The sequence below is a fragment of the Mustelus asterias genome, chromosome 18 (genome assembly GCF_964213995.1).
Source record: "Mustelus asterias chromosome 18, sMusAst1.hap1.1, whole genome shotgun sequence".
Lineage (NCBI taxonomy): Eukaryota > Metazoa > Chordata > Chondrichthyes > Carcharhiniformes > Triakidae > Mustelus > Mustelus asterias.
The window spans coordinates 22625706-22646271 of record NC_135818.1 but is presented as its reverse complement, the minus strand read 5'-3'; the positions used below and the strand labels follow the sequence as shown (position 1 = coordinate 22646271).

The 20566-nt window shown below is 42.3% G+C and overlaps 2 protein-coding genes across 3 annotated transcripts in view; one reads left to right on the top strand and one right to left on the bottom strand.

Moving 5' to 3' along the window:
- Window positions 1-20566, top strand: part of dnajc17 (DnaJ (Hsp40) homolog, subfamily C, member 17) — a 178240-nt gene that overhangs the window by 131161 nt on the left and 26513 nt on the right. The gene's annotated exons all lie outside the window — the stretch shown is intronic.
- On the bottom strand, window positions 742-18199 carry LOC144506998 (cdc42 effector protein 2-like). 2 transcript variants are annotated; one of them, XM_078233509.1, is made up of 2 exons: window positions 18070-18199; window positions 742-5068 (listed from the first exon to the last, which is right to left on the bottom strand). In XM_078233509.1, exon 2 carries the CDS (start codon window positions 4956-4958, stop codon window positions 4368-4370), a length of 591 nt encoding a protein of 196 aa, XP_078089635.1. In that variant the 5' UTR covers window positions 4959-5068; window positions 18070-18199; the 3' UTR covers window positions 742-4367. The 2 variants fall into 2 exon arrangements, with proteins under 2 accessions (XP_078089635.1, XP_078089636.1); XM_078233510.1 differs by lacking the exon at window positions 18070-18199 and adding an exon at window positions 9248-9332.

The following is a 20566-nucleotide window of genomic DNA, read 5'->3' as shown; positions in this document are numbered from 1 at the left end:
AATCATAGAAACCCTACAGTACAGAAAGAGGCCATTCGGCCCATCGAGTCTGCACCGACCACAATCCCACCCACCCCCCATATCCCTGCAGATTTACTCACTAATCCCTCTAACCTACGCATCTCAGGACACTAAGGGCAATTTTTAGCATGGCCAATCAACCTAACCCGCACATCTATGGCCTGTGGGAGGAAACCGGAGCACCCGGAGGAAACCCACGCAGACACGGAGAATGTGCAAACTCCACACAGACAGTGACCTGAGCCAGGAATCGAACCCAGGTCCCTGGAGCTGTGAAGCAGCAGTGCTAACAACTGTGCTACCGTGCCGCCCATATTTCTTATGTTCTTATAATCATAGAAGCATAGAAGGAGGCCATTCAATGCCAGAGACAGCTCTCTCAATGAGCTATCCAACTAGTCCCATTTCCCTGATCTTTTCCTTGCCATTTTTTCTTCTTGCAGGTAATTATCCAATTTCCTTTTGGTAGTTACATTGAACTGGCTTCAACCATTCTTTCAGAGGCAATGCATTCCAGATCTCATAACTCACTGCATAAAATTAAACCTTCACAGCTCACCTCTGCTTCTTTTGCCAACTACCTTAAACCTGTGACCTCTGGTTACTGGCCCTTCTGCCACTGGGAGCAATTTCTCCTATTTCCTCTTATCCAAATTTGTCATGATTTTGAAAGTCTATTAAACCTCCCTTTAACTTTTTCTTCTTGAAGGAGCATGGTAACTGAAGTAACTCATTCCTGGCAACAGTCTAGTCAATTTTCTCTGCATCTTCGATGCTTTGACATCCTTCCTAAAGCGTGGTGCTTGGAATTGGCCGCAATATCCCCCTCCCATAAAAGTGTACATTTAGTTTACATTACCTCTTGTTCATTCTTCCAACCGAAATGTATCACTTCACAATACTCAATATGTCATCCTAAAATCTTTACTGTTTACTACATTTTAGAATTTCTTATCATCTGTCAACTTTGACGTAATGGCCTGTATATTGTATAGAACGTTGGTCCACTAATCTCTGCTTTCTGTCCCTTAGCCAGTTCCTTATCTATGCCAACACTGCCTCTTTAGTCCTATGGGCTTCAATTTTGCAAACAAAATATCAATTTGATAAGAAAACGCAAATGTCGGAGGGCATCCATCTTGTGCTTGTTGTTGAAATGACAGCAGTCTCTATGAAGCATGTGAATTCTGTTGCAGTACAGGAGAACATGACACTTAGGCTAATTGCTTTTACATCTTTCATAATTTATCCTCTTCAAATTACACCATAGAATCACCACGAAACCTCAGTCAAGTGCTGTACAGTGCAAATTACAACAGATTAGACTACAATGTAAATTAATTGGTTGTAAAGCACTTTGTGAATTCCCAAGGTCATCAAAATGTTATATGAATGCAATTGTTTTACTTTTATGTGGTAGCAGGTGTTTACTCTAGACGCAAGGTTAAGGTGGCACTATCTGCAGCTGCACTATCGAGTATCTCTCATAGTCCTTGATGTTTGCTTCACTAGAACCTTTGCAACAAAATGTGGTGTGATATTATTTGTAATATTTATATTTTGACAAGGCCAAGTATGACATTTTGAAGGTTAAAGATCAGGAACATTGTACAGAAGAATAAATTGCGTAACGAATGTGAAGTGTATGCACCATGTATGCCTACAAATCACCCTGATATTGAGTCTCCCCTTTGCAAGTTAATTTAGGTTTTAAATGATAAAATAATTCAAAATTGTAAATACAGACCAGCTATTTTTTCTGGTAGAGAAATCTCACAGGGATCTGTTTAGTGACCTATTTTGTTTAATGTTTAAAAATAACCCAGAACTAGGAGTCGGATGCACAGTGGTTAAACTTGCAGGTTATACAAGGCTGGTAAAAAGGTAGTAGATTCCAAAACTGAATAGGATGAACAACAGGAGAGTCTGAATGTACTTGGGAAATAAGGCAAGCAGGTGCCAGATTAAATTCAATGTAGGGAAATGCAAAGTACTTCATATTTTGGGCAAAAAATCCCAGCAGGGACTATTACTTAAATAGAAAATAACCTGCATGACAAATGAGAACTGCACATTCTGCAGGACAAAAATTGGAAGTTTCTGCAATATGCCGAAATAGTGAATTTATCCTGTTCCATTTTAAATCTTTCATGTGACTGCACTTCAAATGCTGAAATGGTTTTGCCGCTGCTACAGATAGTACATTGTAGTTATTGAAAGCCTACGAGAAAGAGAAAACAGAATAATTGATGGGCTGGAGGAATTGGATTGTGTAAATTGGCCATATTCTCAGTGGAAGATTACAAGGTGATATGATTGCTGTTTTTCGGATTCTAAAGGGTCTAGATAAATGCAGAGTACAATCAGTGCTCCATCTTGTCTAGAAATGTGGAACCAGAGGAATTCACTTGAAATGGGTAAATTTATAACACATTCGCAGAAACGTTTCAGTAAACTGGTGGTCCATCTGTGTAAAGAGTTTCTAAGGGAGATGGTTGAAACAGTTAAAATAGCTGGATTTCTTTCAGAAAATGATATTTTGGGATACAACTAATTTGAGGCATGACAACTGAATAACAGATGGTTATTGATCTATAGTTTCTAAAGATCTTCACCACTAAGGTTTTCTTAATCACATATTTTGGGTCTGTGGCAGATCAAATGATAGATTGCTAGTCAAGTCAACAGCTGCATTATCATGTAACTATCAGGATGATCAAAGGTGAACTAGATGGAGCTTGATCATTTTATCTCGCAAATCCAATGTTCCTAATCTAGAACAGAGGGGCACAGTCTTGAAATTAGAGCAACTCCATTCAGGAGTGAGATCAGAAAGCAATTGTTCATATGAAGATTGGTAGAAATCTGCCGCAAAAAGCTGTGGATCTGGGATAATTGAAATTTTCAAGACTTCAATTAGTCTATCAGTAGGTAAATGGAGACATAATGCAGATCAGCCATGTGGCCCAACAGAGATCCAGATTAGCCGTGATCTAATTGAATGGTACAAAAGACTTGAGGTATGAATGGCCTCCTCTTATTCCTGTGTAATTTGCATCATCATGTAAGATAAGGTTTGTGTTTATGAAGTTTTATGTTTTAAAAAATCCATTCTATTTTGCAGGGTATAGTAGTGTTGTTGATGCATTAACACACTGACTGGAATTTTACCGGCATGCCCACCCAAGGCTCGTAAGATCGTGCCCGAGTCCAATGGAGAATGTCGTTCTGCAAGCCATGCCCGTCCTGATTTCTCCAATTTCAGAGCGGGCATGCCGGTAAAATCAGGGCCATTGTGTTGCTACACAAGTGCACTGTGCCAGCAAATTAAAAAATGTGACTTTCCTCAACAAACACACACTGCCCAATTTAAATAGAACTAAAGTGTCAAATTATGAGAACAGGCTGCACTTGAGAGTACGGAAGATTAAATGATGATCAATTTGAAGTGTTTAAGATGATTTAATAGCTCTGTGTGACCCTATCTGCAAGGGGAGTCCAGAAAAAGGGCCAAAAACTTAAATTTAGACCTTGGTCTTTCCAAGATGATGTCAGAAAGCATTTCTTCATGCAGAGGATAGTGGAAATCTAGAACCCCACTCTCCTTTTCTCACCTCAAAAAAAAGCTATGGAAACTGTAGTTCCATTCAACATTTCAAAACTCAGATTGACAAACTTTTGCTACACGGGGTATTGAGGGTTAGAGGACAACTTTTGATAGATTGAGTTAGGATACCAATCAATGGTGATCTAATTCGATAGTGAAAAAGGCTCACGGACCTGAATGGCCCAATTCTATGTTGATTTGTTGACTATGCCATCAGCAAAAGAATTCAAATGGAAGTCGGAGAACACTGAAGGATGAAATTTCTCCCTCGACTGTTCTGAACTTCCACTTGGCAGTTCCAGAAATTTGGGAATTATTAGCTGCCACCTTACAGCTGGGAACTCAAAACCAAAGGGCAGCAGAGGTGGATCAAAGTGCACTAAAACTGCTTCTGTTTTTTCAAAAAGCTTTATATGGCTCACTATAGATGAGCCTCAAGCTGCATGTCGCTCTCATTCCTGTGAGATGGAAGATTCCCCTTAGTCCATTTTATTGCAGACCACACTTGAGAATTTGGTTTGGTTTCGTACATTTGTGATAATACTCTATGTCTAGTTACAATTTTCCAGCCTTGCATATTACTAAATAATCACCAATAAACCACATTCAGTGCCTTTGGTGACTGGGCGGTTAGGGTGCCCTCAGCCTGCCTAAGACAAGTTGACACTCAAGTTGATACAAAGACTTTGTAATTTACTACCATTGTCTTAACAGTTAATGAAGTAACAAGTGTGAAGTCTTAGGATTTGTGATTATCCATGACTTTGAGGATATCTTCCAGTATCGAAGGTCCCAAATCCACCTTAAATGAAAACATGGATTCTGATGGACTGAATGAAGACTCATACTCCATTGTCTCAGTTGGGCATTGTTGGTCTTCTAAATGTTCATTTTGTTGCTGGTTTTCATCAACTGTCTGACTGTTGCAGGGTAGTACTTCCTGTAAACTCACTGATGGGATGTGCTGGATGGTGCTTAATTGATCAATTGGTGGTTGATTATCCGTAGCTTTGGTCATAGCAGGCATGGGGTTGATAGTTTCAGCAGCTGGATTATCAGACTCCTCTAGGTGTAGTCGAGGGGGCTTTGGGGGTGCCCTGCCGTCTGACTCTTTTGGTATACTCAAGGTTGACAGAAGGTCACCCTGGCCCTGGAGGAAGGACACGTCACCGAATGTGTCACTCTCTCCGCTCTTGCCAATGTGTGATCTGTGGCGGAAATCTCCAAGTGGTGGGCTGATCATGTCTGCTGACAGGACATCGCGCAGTTTCACCTTCTTGCTCTTTTTTGGAGACCCAGTTTTGAGGTAGATGGGTGTTTTGATGGACATTTTCAGATGGTCCTACAGCTTTCTCTTGCAGGCTTAATTACTGTAGAAAAGTCTTTGAAAAGATGGAGTAGCTTGGTGGGGTGGACAAGTTGGCTTCTGGTGGCTCAATCCTGTGGAAATGGAAAGAAAACGCTTAAACACGTGATTCGTTATCATAAGTCAACTGGTGAATGAGTAAATCTGAAATGAATTGAACTTGATCATGGGTCTGACACTGCAGATTTCTGTCCTGTCTTGAAGGTGCCAACTGCTTGTTGAGCCATATGCGTTTCCTAGCACACAGCTCACTTCCCCAAGTATTCTTTATGTGTGTGGGCCTTAGACTATGAAAAAGGTAATTAGCCAAGTCCAACGCTGAAAGCAAAGATGTGCTTTTAAGCAAGAGGCAAGGATCGAATCAGGAGTGGAAGCTCTGTGTCTGACTTTATTTCCTGACTCTAGGCAGTTGTAATACTCCTCCCACTGCCCTGGCTGAGACCAGGGCAGATTAGGCCCCCAACCTCAGACTTTCCCAGTCAGTATGTTTCAGTTGCATATCAGGCAGTGCACTTGCCAATTAAGTTTTCGTCAGTGTAATTGGGACTACAGTTCATTATTCTGGAGTTAAATCTATGCAGAGATCAAGCACATTGATCCTTTCTCTTTCTCCTTGCCTACCCCATTCTAATTAATGTTAAGTTCAAATGCTGCTTCTCTACAACTGGGATACAAAACATTCACTTAGCTTTAGAACTGAATGTAACTCTTATAGATTCACTCCAGATGCCAGTCCCAAGTCTGGAGCGCCACTAAACTTTTCAGCTGGAATGAGGCAATTACACAGGAGAACCGCAAGTAGCTCTCATACTGATGATCTTTGTTGCCAGATAAAATTAAGTGAGATCAAAGGCTGTTTTGGGACATCAAATCAAACTGTTCATTCATCCATGAAACCAGAATTATACTTCAGGTCAGGGAGATAAACTGCAGCTACGCTGAGAATAGCAAAGCTCTATGAATGAGATACAGCGTGACTCTTATCAAAGATCCAATGGGTTCTATATATATATACAGAAGGAGGTCATGTGGCCCATCATGCCTGGACCGACTCTTTGGTAGAGGTATCAATTAGTCTCATGCTCGGTCCCTTTTGTCATAGCTTTGAAAAGGGATTTGGATAAGCATTGAGGGGCAAAATTTACAAAGTTATTGTTGAATTACCTTTCAGGCAATACATTCCAGATCATCAACAACTCTTGGCAAAAGAACAAGAGACAGTGCAAGCACCTTAAATCTGCCTGCTCAGGTTGCAGAGCCTTCTGTGACTGGAAGAAAATTTTCCTTTATTTGTTCCACAAAACAGATTCATGATATTTTAACACATCTATCCATTTTTTTCTTGATCTTCCCTGCTCTAAGGAGAAAACCCCCAGTTTCTCTGGTCTCTCCACATAACAGGTGCTATTCTTGCACATTTCTTCTCCACCCTCTCTAAAGCCTCACTGTCCTCCTAAGGTGTTGTACCCAGAAATGAACACATACATGTTAGTGAATTACAGGTATGAATATAATTAGGATGCAGACATTTAACAGACAGTGTGGGCAGCACGGTGGCACAGTATTTAGCACTGCTGCCTCACAGCGCCAGGGACCTGGGTTCAATTCCCGGCTTGGGTCACTGTCTGTGTGGAGTTTACACGTTTTCCCCATGTCTGCGTGGGTTTCCTCCGGGTGCTTTGGTTTCTTCCCACAGTCTGAAAGACGTCTGGTTAGGTGCATTGACCTGAACAGGTGCCGGAGTGTGGCAACTCGGGGAATTTCACAGTAACTTCATTGCAGTGTTAATGTAACCCTTACTTGTGATGAATAAATAAACTTAACTTTAAAGTGAGATATTATAATTTATCTACCTGTTATAGCCGGGAGAAATGAAGCCTTTCCCTTTGAGCTCCCTTCCCAGCTCCTCCCCCATCCTCCTCACCACATTACAAACACTATTCCCTTGCCACTGATTCCATTCCCCTCCTTTTCTGTTGTCTCTGGCTGTTGTGCTTGACATTGAGCTGAGCTTCCAACACAATATCTTCTCCGTTACAAAGACCACCTATTTCCAGCCCCGTGATCCCGCCAGCCTCAGCCTCAATTAGCCAATCAGCTGCTGAAACTTGCTTTTGTCAATTCCAGATCAGACTTTTCCAATCTCTTTGTATATAATAAAGACAAAAGCAAAATACTGGAATCTGAAACAAAACCAGAACATTCTGGAAAATCTCAGCAGGTCTGACAACATCTGTGGAGAGAGAATAGAGCCAACGTTTCAAGTTGGGATGACCCTTTGTCAGAGCTCTGACGAAGGGTCATCCTGACTCAAAACATTGGCTTCGATCTCTTCCTAGCCATGCTTTCTTTCTTACACTTTGGATCTAACAGAGACTTAAAGGGCATGTACTCAATTTAAGTCAATACTTTCTATTCCGGAGATTAAATTTTAAGGTTTGTGGTGGCTCCTTGATATTTTTATAACTTGTATACTGCTTTCATTGTGCTTGGCTTTGTTGACATTTATGTCGTTGCAATAACATTACAACTTAGCAGCTGGTAATTCAAGTCCACTATTTACCTTAATTTTGCTGTACTCTTAAAAACTGATTTATATTCTGGAGTAGCTGTGATAAAAAATAACAATGCTGAGAATCTGAAAGAAGAGCGGCACAGTGATTAGCACTGCTGCCTCTCAGCGCCAGCGACCCGGGTTCAATACCGGCCTCAGGTCACTGTCCGTGTGGAGCTTGCATGTTCTCCTCGTGTCTGCGTGGGTTTCCTCCCACAGTCCAAAGATGTGCAGGTTAGGTTGATTGGCCACGCTAAATTAACCCTAGTGTCAGGGGATTAGCAGGGTAGATATGTGGGGTTACGGGAATAAGGCTTGGGTGAGATTGTGGTCGGCGCAGACTCGATGGCCCGAAAGGCCCCTTCTGCACTTTAGGGATTCTAAGATCATTCAGCATGGGAGAAGCCTTGAAATGGAAGATCTCATCTGACATCTTAACAGTTCCTCCTCCCTGATGCAGCTTGACCTGCAAATTGCTGGCATTTTCTGCAATGTCATGCAGTTAGTCTTAATCATGGATGACTATTTCAGACAAATGTGTTTGCATATGGCTAATATTAGTGAGGCTGTCAGAGGCAGTGTGCTTGAGCGACCTTGTTGCCTTGTATCACTATCACAGCATGTTTGACGTTTATCAGTAGGTGTAGGAGGTCAGGCAGCTGAGTCCCAGGACATGATATAACTTGGGTTAGTTCAGTGTGTCGTCACTTTGGATGGACTGTCCCTGGTGCAATGTTACAATTCACAACCGGAAATGGTGCTCAGACGTCAGGGCGAGGAGAAATGTGTGACTCATCCTCCTTCGCCTGTGCTTTTTGGCAGCTTGGCACCTTCCGTCATAGCTGCTATCTTTTACGTAACTTATTCAGACGTGGGGGTCAATCAATGGAGCTTATGATTTCAGTCCAGCTGATGACAGCATAGAACTACATCAATTGTAAAGCTCAAAAACAGGCCATTTGGCTCAACCCATTAATGCTGATTCTTGTGCTCCTCCCACCCCTCTTCATCTTTTCCTAGCAGCATAACCTTCTGATCCTTTCTCCCTCAAGTGTTAATCTAGCTTCCCGTTAAATCTATCGACCAGATAAACAGAAAAAGCCAGTAGCACCAGCTGAGTCACTGTGTGCACTGACCCAGTGTAGGATGATGTACTGAATGACATTCAGGCTTTGATACCATTGCTGTTTGCCAGCAGATCCCGACATTTCCACCTGTACCAGTGGTAATAGCTGGATCTGATTAGACCAGGGCTGTGAGTTTTGAATAGCAGTATTTAACCTCTTACTGTTGTTTTTATTGTTTGGACTCATTTCCAGGTAATTGATTGCACTTTAACTCGCTGCGAATCCCTCCAGCCCACCAGCAGGTTCATGAGGTGCAAGGCGACTTGAGGCAGTGAAAGGAATAAAGAATGGGCTGAGCAAACTAAACCTATGTTGACATTCCCAGACTGTAAAATCTTCTTCAATATAACAGTACACGTCACTACTGTAACAACAGTCTTTCAAGTAAAGAAATATTACCCCACCCCAACACACTGGTACATTTGTTATATTAATGGACTCCGATTTTAAAAAAATACAAACTTTCAAATACCACAGGGTATATACTGTGTAGAAAATTTCCCAACAGTTCAAACAATGAAAATAGCCACACTAACCAACATACAAAAGTCAATAAATCCCGAGTCACTCACTTCAGGCACCCAACTAGCTGGTGGTGGTACTTAACACTTACAAAGGAGCAGATGCTGAAGCTGGTGCTGACACCTCACATTGAAGCTGTGCAGTGCTGGTGCTGGTGCTGCAGAGCGTGCTTTACTTGCTGCTCAGCTGTTTGGGAATCGTCATCTGTCCTGAACAGTCATGTGGTCAGAGAAAAGCTGCCTCAGGAAATGTAAACTGTCCCTCTGCTCCTCGCTCCAGAACACACAGTGACGTGAGAGAGGTACAAGTTGGGAAGTATTCCATTTAAAGTGACTCTGTACCTGGCATCTATCATGTGAGGGTAACTGTATCTCATTTTATACTTTCATCTTTTGCCCCGTTAGTCCTCCCCCTAATTCCTGCACAAAGCCTGAGGAAACTCACTGTTAGGCATCTGCCCACACCCCTTTTGAGACTTGTGCATATGAGAGGAATTGAGGTCAGCCCTTGCTTATTTTTTATCCTCCCTTTACACAGTGAACTTCTGACCTCAGCTGAGCATACCCCACATCAACCTGTTTGAGATTCAATGGCCCGGGGAATTGCAGTCACATTGTCCAGTCTTCACTCAGTTCATAGACAGTGGGGCTTCTAAGCAATGCTTATTTCTCTAATCTTTACTTGACTTGCCTTTACAACCCAGCAGGTCCTGTCAGCTGATGCATTACATCTGATCTTATACTGTAAGTACTGATAAGTTGTTCCCATTTACCAAAGGGAGGCTAGAGAAGGTAGTTGCAACTCTAGGAATGCATCCCATCCATCGGCCACAGGTTTTAAATATACAGGGACTGGTGCAAGATTAACACGTGCACAATGATGAAGCAGAATTGAAAACCCAGAATGCAGGAAGAATTGAAGTTACATAGAGACCTGGGTGTTGTATCCAAAAAGGCCTGTTATTTGGGAACAAAACAATTATTTTGTACAAAAGAATGACTCGTAATTGGCCTAAATGAGTTGTACATCTAACCACATTATGCCCAAGTCTCCACGTTCTTTTGCATCCATTTATCAAACCCTTTCCCAACAAAACTGGTTATACCTCAATTCTCAAACGCAAATATTTGCAATTTCACTTGTTTGGGCGGTCTCTCAAAGCTGTGACTAGGTTTTCAGATGCAACAGGAATCAGTAATTTTTCTGCTCTTTAGTTTTGAATGTTGTTTAAAAGTTTACCCTCACTGAGACCTTCTCTATGTTTTCTGTTTCTTGAATGGATTTTAATGGCAAAGTATAAATGGCATTAAAACTTGGAAAGTTTCAGGATTGTAGGATCCTACGCTGTGTCTGTGGTGCCGTGAATGGTAGTTAAATGAATCTGAAATTTAAATTTTTGTACTTAAAGAAGAATAATCTATGTGCAGGTTTGGTAGATTGGCCATGCTAAATTGCTCCTTAAAGTCCAAAGATGTGTAGGCTTAGCCATGGTAAATGCACAGGGTTATGGGGATATGGTGGAGGGTAGGGCCTGGGTAGGATTCTCTTTCGGAGGGTCGGTGCAGACTCGATGGACCAGATGGCCACTTTCTGCATTTTATGTGGATTTTAGCAAAGCCTTTGACAAGGTCCCACATGGGAGACTGACAGAGAAGGTTTAAGCACATGGAATTCAGAGAAACTTGGCGAGATGAATCTTAAACTGGCTTATTAATAGGACTTACTAATAGTGGTGGTAGAACGCTGTTTGAGTTACTGGAGATGAGTATCCAGTGGCATACCACAAGGTTCAGTGTTGGGTCTTTTATTTTTTATACACATGAATGATATAGATGATAATGTGGGGTGAATGATAAGCAAGTTTGTAGATGACACCAAGATCGGTAGGGTGGTTAATAGTGAAAAAGAAGATCGTAGGTTACAGGAAAATATAGACGGGTTGGTCAGATGGGCAGAGCAGTGGCAAATAGTGTTTAACCCTGATAAGTGCGAGGTGATGCACTTTGAAAGAAGTAACAGGACAAGGGAGTATTTAATGAATGGCAGGACACCAGGAAGTTCAGAGGAACAGTTGGATCTTAGGGTATTTATTCACAGATCTCAGAGGGCAGCAGAGAAGGTGAATAGACTAGTTAAAAAGGCATCTAGGACACTTGTTTTTATCAGTTATGGCAGAGAGCGTAAGATCAGGGAGGTTATGTTGGAACTGTAAATAATGTTGGTTAAACCACAGCTGGAATACTGTTTACAATTCTGGTCACCTCACTATAGGAAGGACATGATTGCACTAGAGGGGTTACAGAGGAGATTCACCAGGATGTTGCCTGGGATGGAGCATTTAATCTATAAGGAGAGACTGGATAGGCTTGGATTGCTTTCTTTAGAGCAGAGAAGGCTGAGGGGGAATATGTTTGAGATGTGTAAGATTATGAGGCGTATGGACAGGATGAATAGGAAGCAGCTGTTCGCCTTGGTTGAGGGGTCAGTCACAAGGGGGTACAGTTTCAGGGTAAGGGACAGGAAATTCAGAGGAATTTGAGAACATTTCTTTTCACTCAGAGGGTGGTGGGAATCTCGAATGCACTGCCTGGGAAGGTAATGGAGGCCAGAAACCTTGCAACCTTTAAGAAGTATTTGGATGGGCCCTCGAAACACCATAACATTCAAGGATATGGGACAAGTGCTGGAAAATGGGATTAGTGCGACTTCAGTGGTCGTTATTGTCGGTGCAGACTTGATAGTCCGAAGGGTCTTTTCTGCACTGTATGACAAGTAAAGTCCCTACTATGTTGTTCCATCAAACATTCTCAGGACAGGTACAACGAGGGTTACATGCAGAAAAAAGTTGATCTCTCATCAAGCGGTCCCAGATCAGAAGTTAAATGTGGAATAAAATTCCTTCTACGCTGTCTCATCAAAATCAACTCAGTTATAGCGTAAGGTACCCACCTTTCATGTAGTCCCCAAGTCAGATACAGTATAGCTAAATGCAGAATAAGGTTTTACATTATCTTGACATGTCTCAACTACAGCCCCAGTAGAGTGTATGCCACTGCTCTACTTTTTCTCATTTCTAAAACCAATCATCAATTGTTGCTACTTGAATTGTCCACAGCTATTAGTAACCAACTGGTGAAACTTAGTGCATGTGGTATTCTCACATGGACTTTCATCCAATCAGTCTAGGATTGATTGATTCAGGAACCATACATGAAAAGCCAGTAATTAACAGAATGCACATTACATAAAACCAGTCAGTGCATGCCAAAGTGCTATTTTAAAGTACCATGCATTGACTCTTTGATTCAATAACATGACCTTACTGTGTAACAAACTTGCTTTCCTAGACACCGATTCCATTCTTCCACCTATCCGCTGTCTCGGGCTCAACCAGACTGTTCACAGCCATGGCATTTTCTTAATCTCAGTTTCTGATTTCATATCCTCTCTGTTGTCTCATCTCTTTATCTCAGCCCATTAACTGCTCAAAATCTCATCTATACTTTTGTCGCATCCAGTTTCAATTATACCAAGGACTGCCATTGTCCATAGAATCATGGAATCCCTACAGTACAGAAAGAGGCCATTCGGCCCATCGAGTCTGCACCGACCACAATCCCACCCAGGCCCTACCCCCATATCCCTACTTATTTACCCACTAATCCCCCTAACCTACGCATCTTAGGACACTAAGGGCAATTTTAGCATGGCCAATCAACCTAACCCGTACATCTTTGGACTGTGGGAGGAAACCGGAGCACCCGGAGGAAACCCACGCAGACACGAGGAGAATGTGCAAACACCACACAGACAGTGACCCAAGCCAGGAATCGAACCCAGGTCCCTGGAGCTGTGAAGCAGCAGTGCTAACCACTGTGCTACCGTGCCGCCATGTTTTATAAACTTGAGCTCATCCAATGTTCTGCTGCACCTATCCTATGCCACTCATCCATCAACCATGTGCTCTCTGACCTCAATGAAACCTGTGATTATGTATAACAACCTTGTGAAGGTGCAGAGCAAGAAACAGATAGTATCTTTGCTCAGCTGTTGTCACCTCCTTTATCCAAAGCAATCTTACCATGTTGTGTTACTCATTTTTAAAAATAATTGAGAGAGAAAATGAAGAAACAGAAGAGTCGAGACCAAGAAAACCGGCACAGTTTAGACAATGTATGTGTGTATAATATGTTCCATAATCTTTTTTGAAAAAGCTATTATAAATTCCTATGTCCATATTTATATTGGGAACTGTCTATGTAAACTTATCACACAGTAATTGAGCCCTCAACAAATTAGAGAAACCACAGCATAGCACCAACTGGAGGGTGTAATTGCAGAGTTCTTATTTGTTCTTAAGATATGAGTGATGCAAGCAGATATTGACCCAGTGCTACTGGCTGAATTACTTTATATATCCATGTCAACATAGTTTGTGTCTTGGAGATGTTAATGACTGGTTGGCACTCGTAAATCACCATCACCACCCACTTGCCCTTGTATGTGGTAGAGGCCGCAGAGAGGGAACTGCTGTTAAAGTAACCTTGGAGTTGCTGCACTATATCTTATAGATAGTGCACACTCCAGCCACACTGCACTGGGAGCGAAGGGGATGGATATCAAGTACAGGAGTTGTGACTCAGATGATGGCACATTCAGCCCTTGAGTCAGCCACTTCAGAGACTCAAGTGAAATTTTGGGTTGACACTCCAATGCAGTACTGATAGCATGCTGGGCTGTTGGGAGAACTGCCTTTTGGACAAGACATTAATCCAAAGTAGATGTAACAGATCCTAATAGCACGATTTCAAAGAAATTATATCTAGTATTCTGACTAATACTTACCCTTCAGTATTTTTTAAATTCACCTACGAGATGTGAGCATAGCTGACTGGGCCAGCATTTATTGCCCAACGCTAACTGCCCTGCATTTCAGAGGGCGTTTAAAAGTCAACCAAGTCAGCTGTGGATATAGAGTCGCATGTAGGCCAAATCAAGTAAGGATGGCAGATTTCTTTCCCTAAAGGACATTAGTGAACCAGTTGGGTTTTTAAGACAATCAACAGTGGTCTCATGGTCATCATTCGACGTTCAATTCCTGATATTTTTATTGAATTCAAATTTCACCATCTATCATGGTAGGATTTGAATCCGGGTTCCCATATCTTGTCCTCGTTCTCTGGATTACTAGTCCAGTGACAATATCACTACGCCACTGCCTCCCCTAATCTACATCACAAAAACTGATTACAGGCTATCCTCGGACCTACGACACAATTGGTTCCTGAAAACCATGTTGCAAGTCAAAATATCATAAGTCGGAGCTTATTTTCCTGTTGGAACAATGATATAAATGTGGGAGCTGGAAGTCACTCATGGGGCACCCGACAGTGTTAAATGCTGTCAACTCTTAGCCTGTCAAATTGTTGAGGCAACTGTTGATGCCTGCACACCTTAACTCAAGTTTCTTGGTTAGTGTGATGGATATAATAAAGCCAACGATTACTGTCAGTTGCCTGTTTAACTTGACAAAATGCAAGTCTAAGTGCTTATTAAATACAATATAAGTATATAAACACATTAAGATCGCAATAGAGTTGCCAAAAAAACAGAATAAAACAATTTTAAAGTTTATTTCTTAGTGTCACAAGTAGGCTTACATTAACACTACAATTAAGTTACTGTGAAAATCCCCTAATCACCACACTCCAGTGCCTATTTGGATACACTGAGAGAATTTGGTATGGCCAATGCACCTAACCAGCACATCTTTTGGACTGTGGGAGGAAACTAGAGTACCCGTAGAAATCCCGTGCAGACACGGAGAGAACTTGCAGACTCCACACAGACAATGACCCAAGCCGTGAATCGAACCCGGGTCACTGGCGATGTGAGGCAGCAGTGCTAACCACTGTGCCACCATGCCACGCATTTCCAACTTAAAAACAATTCAAACTGTCCAGTCATACAGATGGGCAGCGCAAAACACCAATGCACATATATGAACGTGCTGGTGTGGCATTGTAAAGTTGAAATGGGATGTGAATTTATAAATATTGTAGGTGCCATTTGTTGTAACTCGAACGTCGCAAAATCAAGGACTGCCTCTATCTGCTATTTATTACATTGCTGTTTGTGGGAGCTTGTTGCAAATAAATTGGCTATCACGCATTGCAAAGTAACTACCTGTTAAAGGTACTTCATTGGCTGTGAAATACTTGCTGATGTCCTGTAATCATGAAGTGTCCCCTACAAGTGCAAGCCTTGTTTTTACTGGCAGCGTACCTAATAAATTTCCTTGATGGTGTTCAGCTTCTTGGTGTACCCATCCTCTCAGTAATGAGTATTCCATTACACTTTTGGAAATTATAATGGACAGTCTCCATCATAGATATGGACATTTATTCACGTATGTTCTACCTAAGTGCAGGTTCTTGGTTCATTGTCCATTGATTCTAAGCTGTTTTCTTGCAGTTTTTGTTATTGATAGTTTTCCATTGCCTGGGCAGGGAGGCCCCAAGTCTACCTCAGCCAGAATGTAGTTGGCATTATTTTGAACCACATGTCTAGCCAACTGAGCTTCCAAGCCACCCCTGTATATTGACCTAGGAATTAATAAATCCAAAAATAAGGGCAATGTGTCATTTGAAAATTGGGGACTGAATTATATCCTTGATCATTTATTTACCCCCTCCTTCAACTTCACTTGACCTGATCACATCTGGACTTGACTTCTGGTGTGATTTATCATGATGTGGAAATGCCGGCGTTGGACTTGGGTAAACACAGTAAGGATTCTAACAACACCAAGTTAAAGTCCAACAGGTTTATTTGGTTGCAAACGCCACTAGTGGCGTTTGCTACCAAATAAACCTGTTGGACTTTAACCTGGTGTTGTTAGACTCCTTACTGTGATTTATCATGGCAGGTAAGCTAATAATTTATAATAAGCCAGTCAGGACATACAGTAAATGTGTTTGAACAACCTCATAGCTGCAATGGTGTCACAATGGCCATGCATTTCCACAGCTTATATTGTAGAATCCGTGCAGAAGGAGGCCATTCCGCCCTTCAAGTCAGCACCGACAGCAATCCCACCTAAGCCCTACCCCTGTGACCCCACCAATGCCTACACATCCCAGGACACTAAGAGGCAATTTAGCATGGCCAGTGCACCTAACCTGCACATCTTTAGACTGTGGGAGGAAACCAGAGCACCCAGAGGAAACCCACACCGACACGGGGAAAACATACAAACTTCACACAGACAGTCACCTAAGTTGGGAATCAAATCCAGGTCCCTGGAGCTGTGAGGCAGCAGTGCTAACCACTGTGCCACCATACCACTCCTAAATAGCTGCATTTCAGCACTGAATGGCACGAGAGAGGCCGTTACTTCCAGAGATCACTAGGGATACATACTTGGCCCCCTCCTATTTCTTATCACAAGCTCCCTGCCCCTCACTGACATCATCCAAAATCATAATGTCAGACCTCACCTAGTTCTACCTCCCCACCATCTCCCTCAACCTGTTGACTACCTCTGCTTTGTCATGCTGCTTGTCAGACATCCAGTGCTGGATGAGCCACAATTTCCACCAATCAAATATGTCTGCCTCTGCCTTAGCCCAGTTGCTGCTGAATCCTCATCCATGCATTTTGTTACCTCCACTGTTCCAATACTGTCCTGGCAAAGCTCCCATTTTGCAATTTCTGAAAACTTGAGCTAATCTAAAACTGTATAAATTGGCACCATAAATTTCACCTATGCTCGCTGACATACTTTGACTCTTGGTTTGGTAACACCAAAATTTTAAAATTCTCATCCTTGTGTTGAAATTCCTCCATGGCCTTGCCCCTTCCTACCTCTGTGACCTCCTTCAGATCTCTGCAGCCCACTGTTTGTAGCTGTGTCTTCAGCTACATAACTCCCAAAAAATGGAATTCACTCCTAAACGTCTGGGTCCTTGGCGCTCTTCTCCTTTACCACTCCCTGTAAAGTTTTTGGTCATCCATTCTAATTGCTCCTTTTTGGCTCGATGTTAATTTCTGTCTGTTTACACACCTGTGAAACACCTTGGGATGTTTTCCTACATTAAATGCGTTATAAAGGTAAAGTCACCATGGTTCCAAATGACCATAGGCTGTTCTCCCCTTTTGAGGGGGCAAGGTTGAGAAGGCTGGCCTTCAAGAATAACCTCAGCCAGTACAGGAATTAAACCCACACTGTTGGCATCATTCTGCATCTCAAACCAGCCATCCAACCAACTGAGCAAACCAGCCCCCGGTTGGCATTATCCTACAACTGCAATATTTAACTTCCATGCAAGCAATTACTTATACTTCCAGGTTTTAGAAACTGAATTGCAAATGAGATCACTAAATTATTCGATGTTATCTGACTGAAAAGTAGGAAATTTCATTGAGGGTTGGATTAATGGTAGCCAATACAGTTAATGTGTGGTGCTCCTAATTCTTTTGGATTGCTCCCACCTTTACCAGCAGCACAACTTCACCCTTGTGTTATGCAGAATGCTCTTCAGGCACAGACATAATGCTGCTGACCTTTCTTTATGTTTCATGTTTTGTGAAATTTTCACCTACCCACTCTTTGATGAAATCTCAGTTACTTTGCTGGGCTGTGACCATTCTGATTGCTGTCCTGGTATGAGGAGCTGAGCATTTCAGGTGAAAATGAAGCTATTTGGATTTATTAACTACGAGAAACAGACCTGGGCTAGCTCTGGGTATTGAAAATAATTATGTCTGTGAGACTGTCACTGTAATCTCATACTATAATACTCAGAATAAACACTGAACTCTGCCAACAAAATGCTTCCAAACCAAATGGAAATGTATTAAAATCACTAACCTGCTTTAAGCATTGACTGCTGTATCTGGTGTGTTGTGTCAAGGTGAATAGTGCTGCTATTTTGAGCTCACTGCTCCCAAAGCACACTGCTCCGGTGTCCGAGGCATATTTGCTGTATTCCCTGGCTCTCCTGTTCTCCAACTACAGCAACAACTCCAAAGTTAATGCTTATTACAGGAATGTTGCTCAATGATATTGTGGTGAATCAAAGGCAATCACTGCTCAGCCTCTGGAGCAAGTAAAGCAGGCAAACCAGTATAGTGAGAACCAGCTTTACACTTGAGTGTGTATCTAATAAGGAAGTTGCACAGAGACCTGTGAATCATATCTTATCCATCCACAGCTGATTGGAATAGCTCAGTCAAGATTTAACTTTCGCACTGCTAATGTTCAGTCATGTACACTTGCTCAGTAGATTTCACCAAGAAATCTGGCATTGTTTAGGAACAGAGCACTTTTCTGTAAAAGTAAAATGTCTAACACATTGTCAACTCAATGAAGTCAGCTCTCTAATTAACGTTCTGCTGTGGCAAATGCCAAATTTTCCCACGGCTGGTTTGTTGTGTCGTTGCACATTATTACGGTGACAGCATGTTCAACTCCCTGGTTCAAATCAGGCAATGTTGAATCACTGATCAGATTGGACTGGGTCATGTTCAACCCATATGAGAGGTATGTACACAGGACACACAAAAACCTCAAAACTTTCTAGTATAGCCTGACCTGTTGAATGTTTCCAGTATTTTCTGATTTCTATTGAAGATTTCCAGCATTCGCAATATTTTGCATGAAGCAGTGTCAAAGACAAATCTGCACTCGTTGTCGGCAGCAATGTAGAAACAAACCTTGGATTATGGTCCACAGAAGTGCACATTCAGGCCTCGGACACTTCCCACCACAGTGCAGATACCATCCCGAGGAAGTGTACACAGCATTGTAGATACAATTCCTAAGCAATGCTCAAAAGAGTATAGACCAAACCCCAAGCAGTTCCCATAACTACATAGATACAAACCCTGGCTGTGCTCACAGCAATGTAGATACAAACCCCAGAGAGTGCTCACAGCGATGTAGTTAAAAACCCCAGACAGTGCTCACAGCGATGTAGATACAAACCCCAGAGAGTGTTCACAACAATGTAGATGCAAGCCCCAGATAGTGCTCACAGCGATGTAGATACAAAACATAGAAACATAGAAAATAGGAAAAGGCCATTTGGCCCCTCGAGCCTGCTCCACCATTCATTACGATCATGGCTGATCATCCAACTCAATAGCCTAATCCTGCTTTTTCCCCATAATCTTTGATCCCATTTGCCCCAAGTGCTATATCCAGCCGCCTCTTGAATGCATTCAATGTTTTGACATCAACTACTTCCTGTGGTAATGAATTCCACAGGCTCACCACTCTGGGTGAAGAAATGTCTCCTCACCTTCGTCCTAAATGGTCCACCCTGAATCCTCAGACTGTGATCCCTGGTTCTGGACACTCCCACTATCAGGAACATCCTCCCTGCATCTATGCTGTCTAGACCTGTTAGAATTGTATTCGTCTCTATGAGATCCCCCCTCATTCGTCTGAACTCCAGCGAAAACAATCCTAACCTAGTCAATGTCTCCTCATCCATCAGTCCTGCCATCCCCGGAATCAGCCTGGTAAACCTTCACTGCATTCCCTTGAGAGCAAGAACATCCTTCCTCAGAAAAGGAGACCAAAACTGCACACAAGATTCCAAGTGTGGCCTCACCAAGGCCCTGTATAATTGCAACAACACATCCCTGCTCCTGTACTCAATCTCTCGCAATGAAGGCCAACATACTATTTGCCTCCTTTACCGCCTGCTGCACCTGCATGCTTACCTTCAGTGATTGGTGCACAAGGACACCCAGGTCCCGCTGCACACTCCCCTCTCCCAATTTACAGCCATTCAGGTAGTAATCTGCTTTCTTGTTTTTGCTTCCAAAGTAAATAACCTCCCACTCATCCAAATTATACTGCAGCTGCCATTGATTAGCTCACTCACCCAACCTGTCCAGATCATTCTGAAGGATCGCTGGATCCTCGTCACAGTTCACCATCCCACCCAACTTGGAATTATCTGCAAACTTTGCGATGTTACATTTTGTTCCCTCATCCAAATCATTAATATATATTGTGAATAGCTGGGGTCCCAGCACCGATCCCTGTGGCACCCCACTAGTTACTGCCTGTCAATTTGAAAAGCACCCATTAATTCCTACTCTTTGTTTCCTCTCTGCCAACCAGTTTTCTATCCATCTCAATACACTTCCTCCAATCCCATGCACTTTAATCTTGCACGATAATCTCTTGTGCGGGACTTTCTCAAACACTTTCTGAAAGTCCAAATATACCACATCTACTGGTTTCCCCTTTTCAACTCTACTAGTTACATCTTCAAAGAATTCCAACAGATTTGTCAAGCATGACTCTCCCTTCATAAATCCATGCTGACTCTGTCTGATCCTGCCACTGCTTT

What these genes read in the sequence shown, in the direction of transcription:
- LOC144506998 (XM_078233509.1), bottom strand. Translation starts at nt 4,958, where the DNA reads ATGTCCATCAAAACACCCATCTACCTCAAAACTGGGTCTCCAAAAAAG.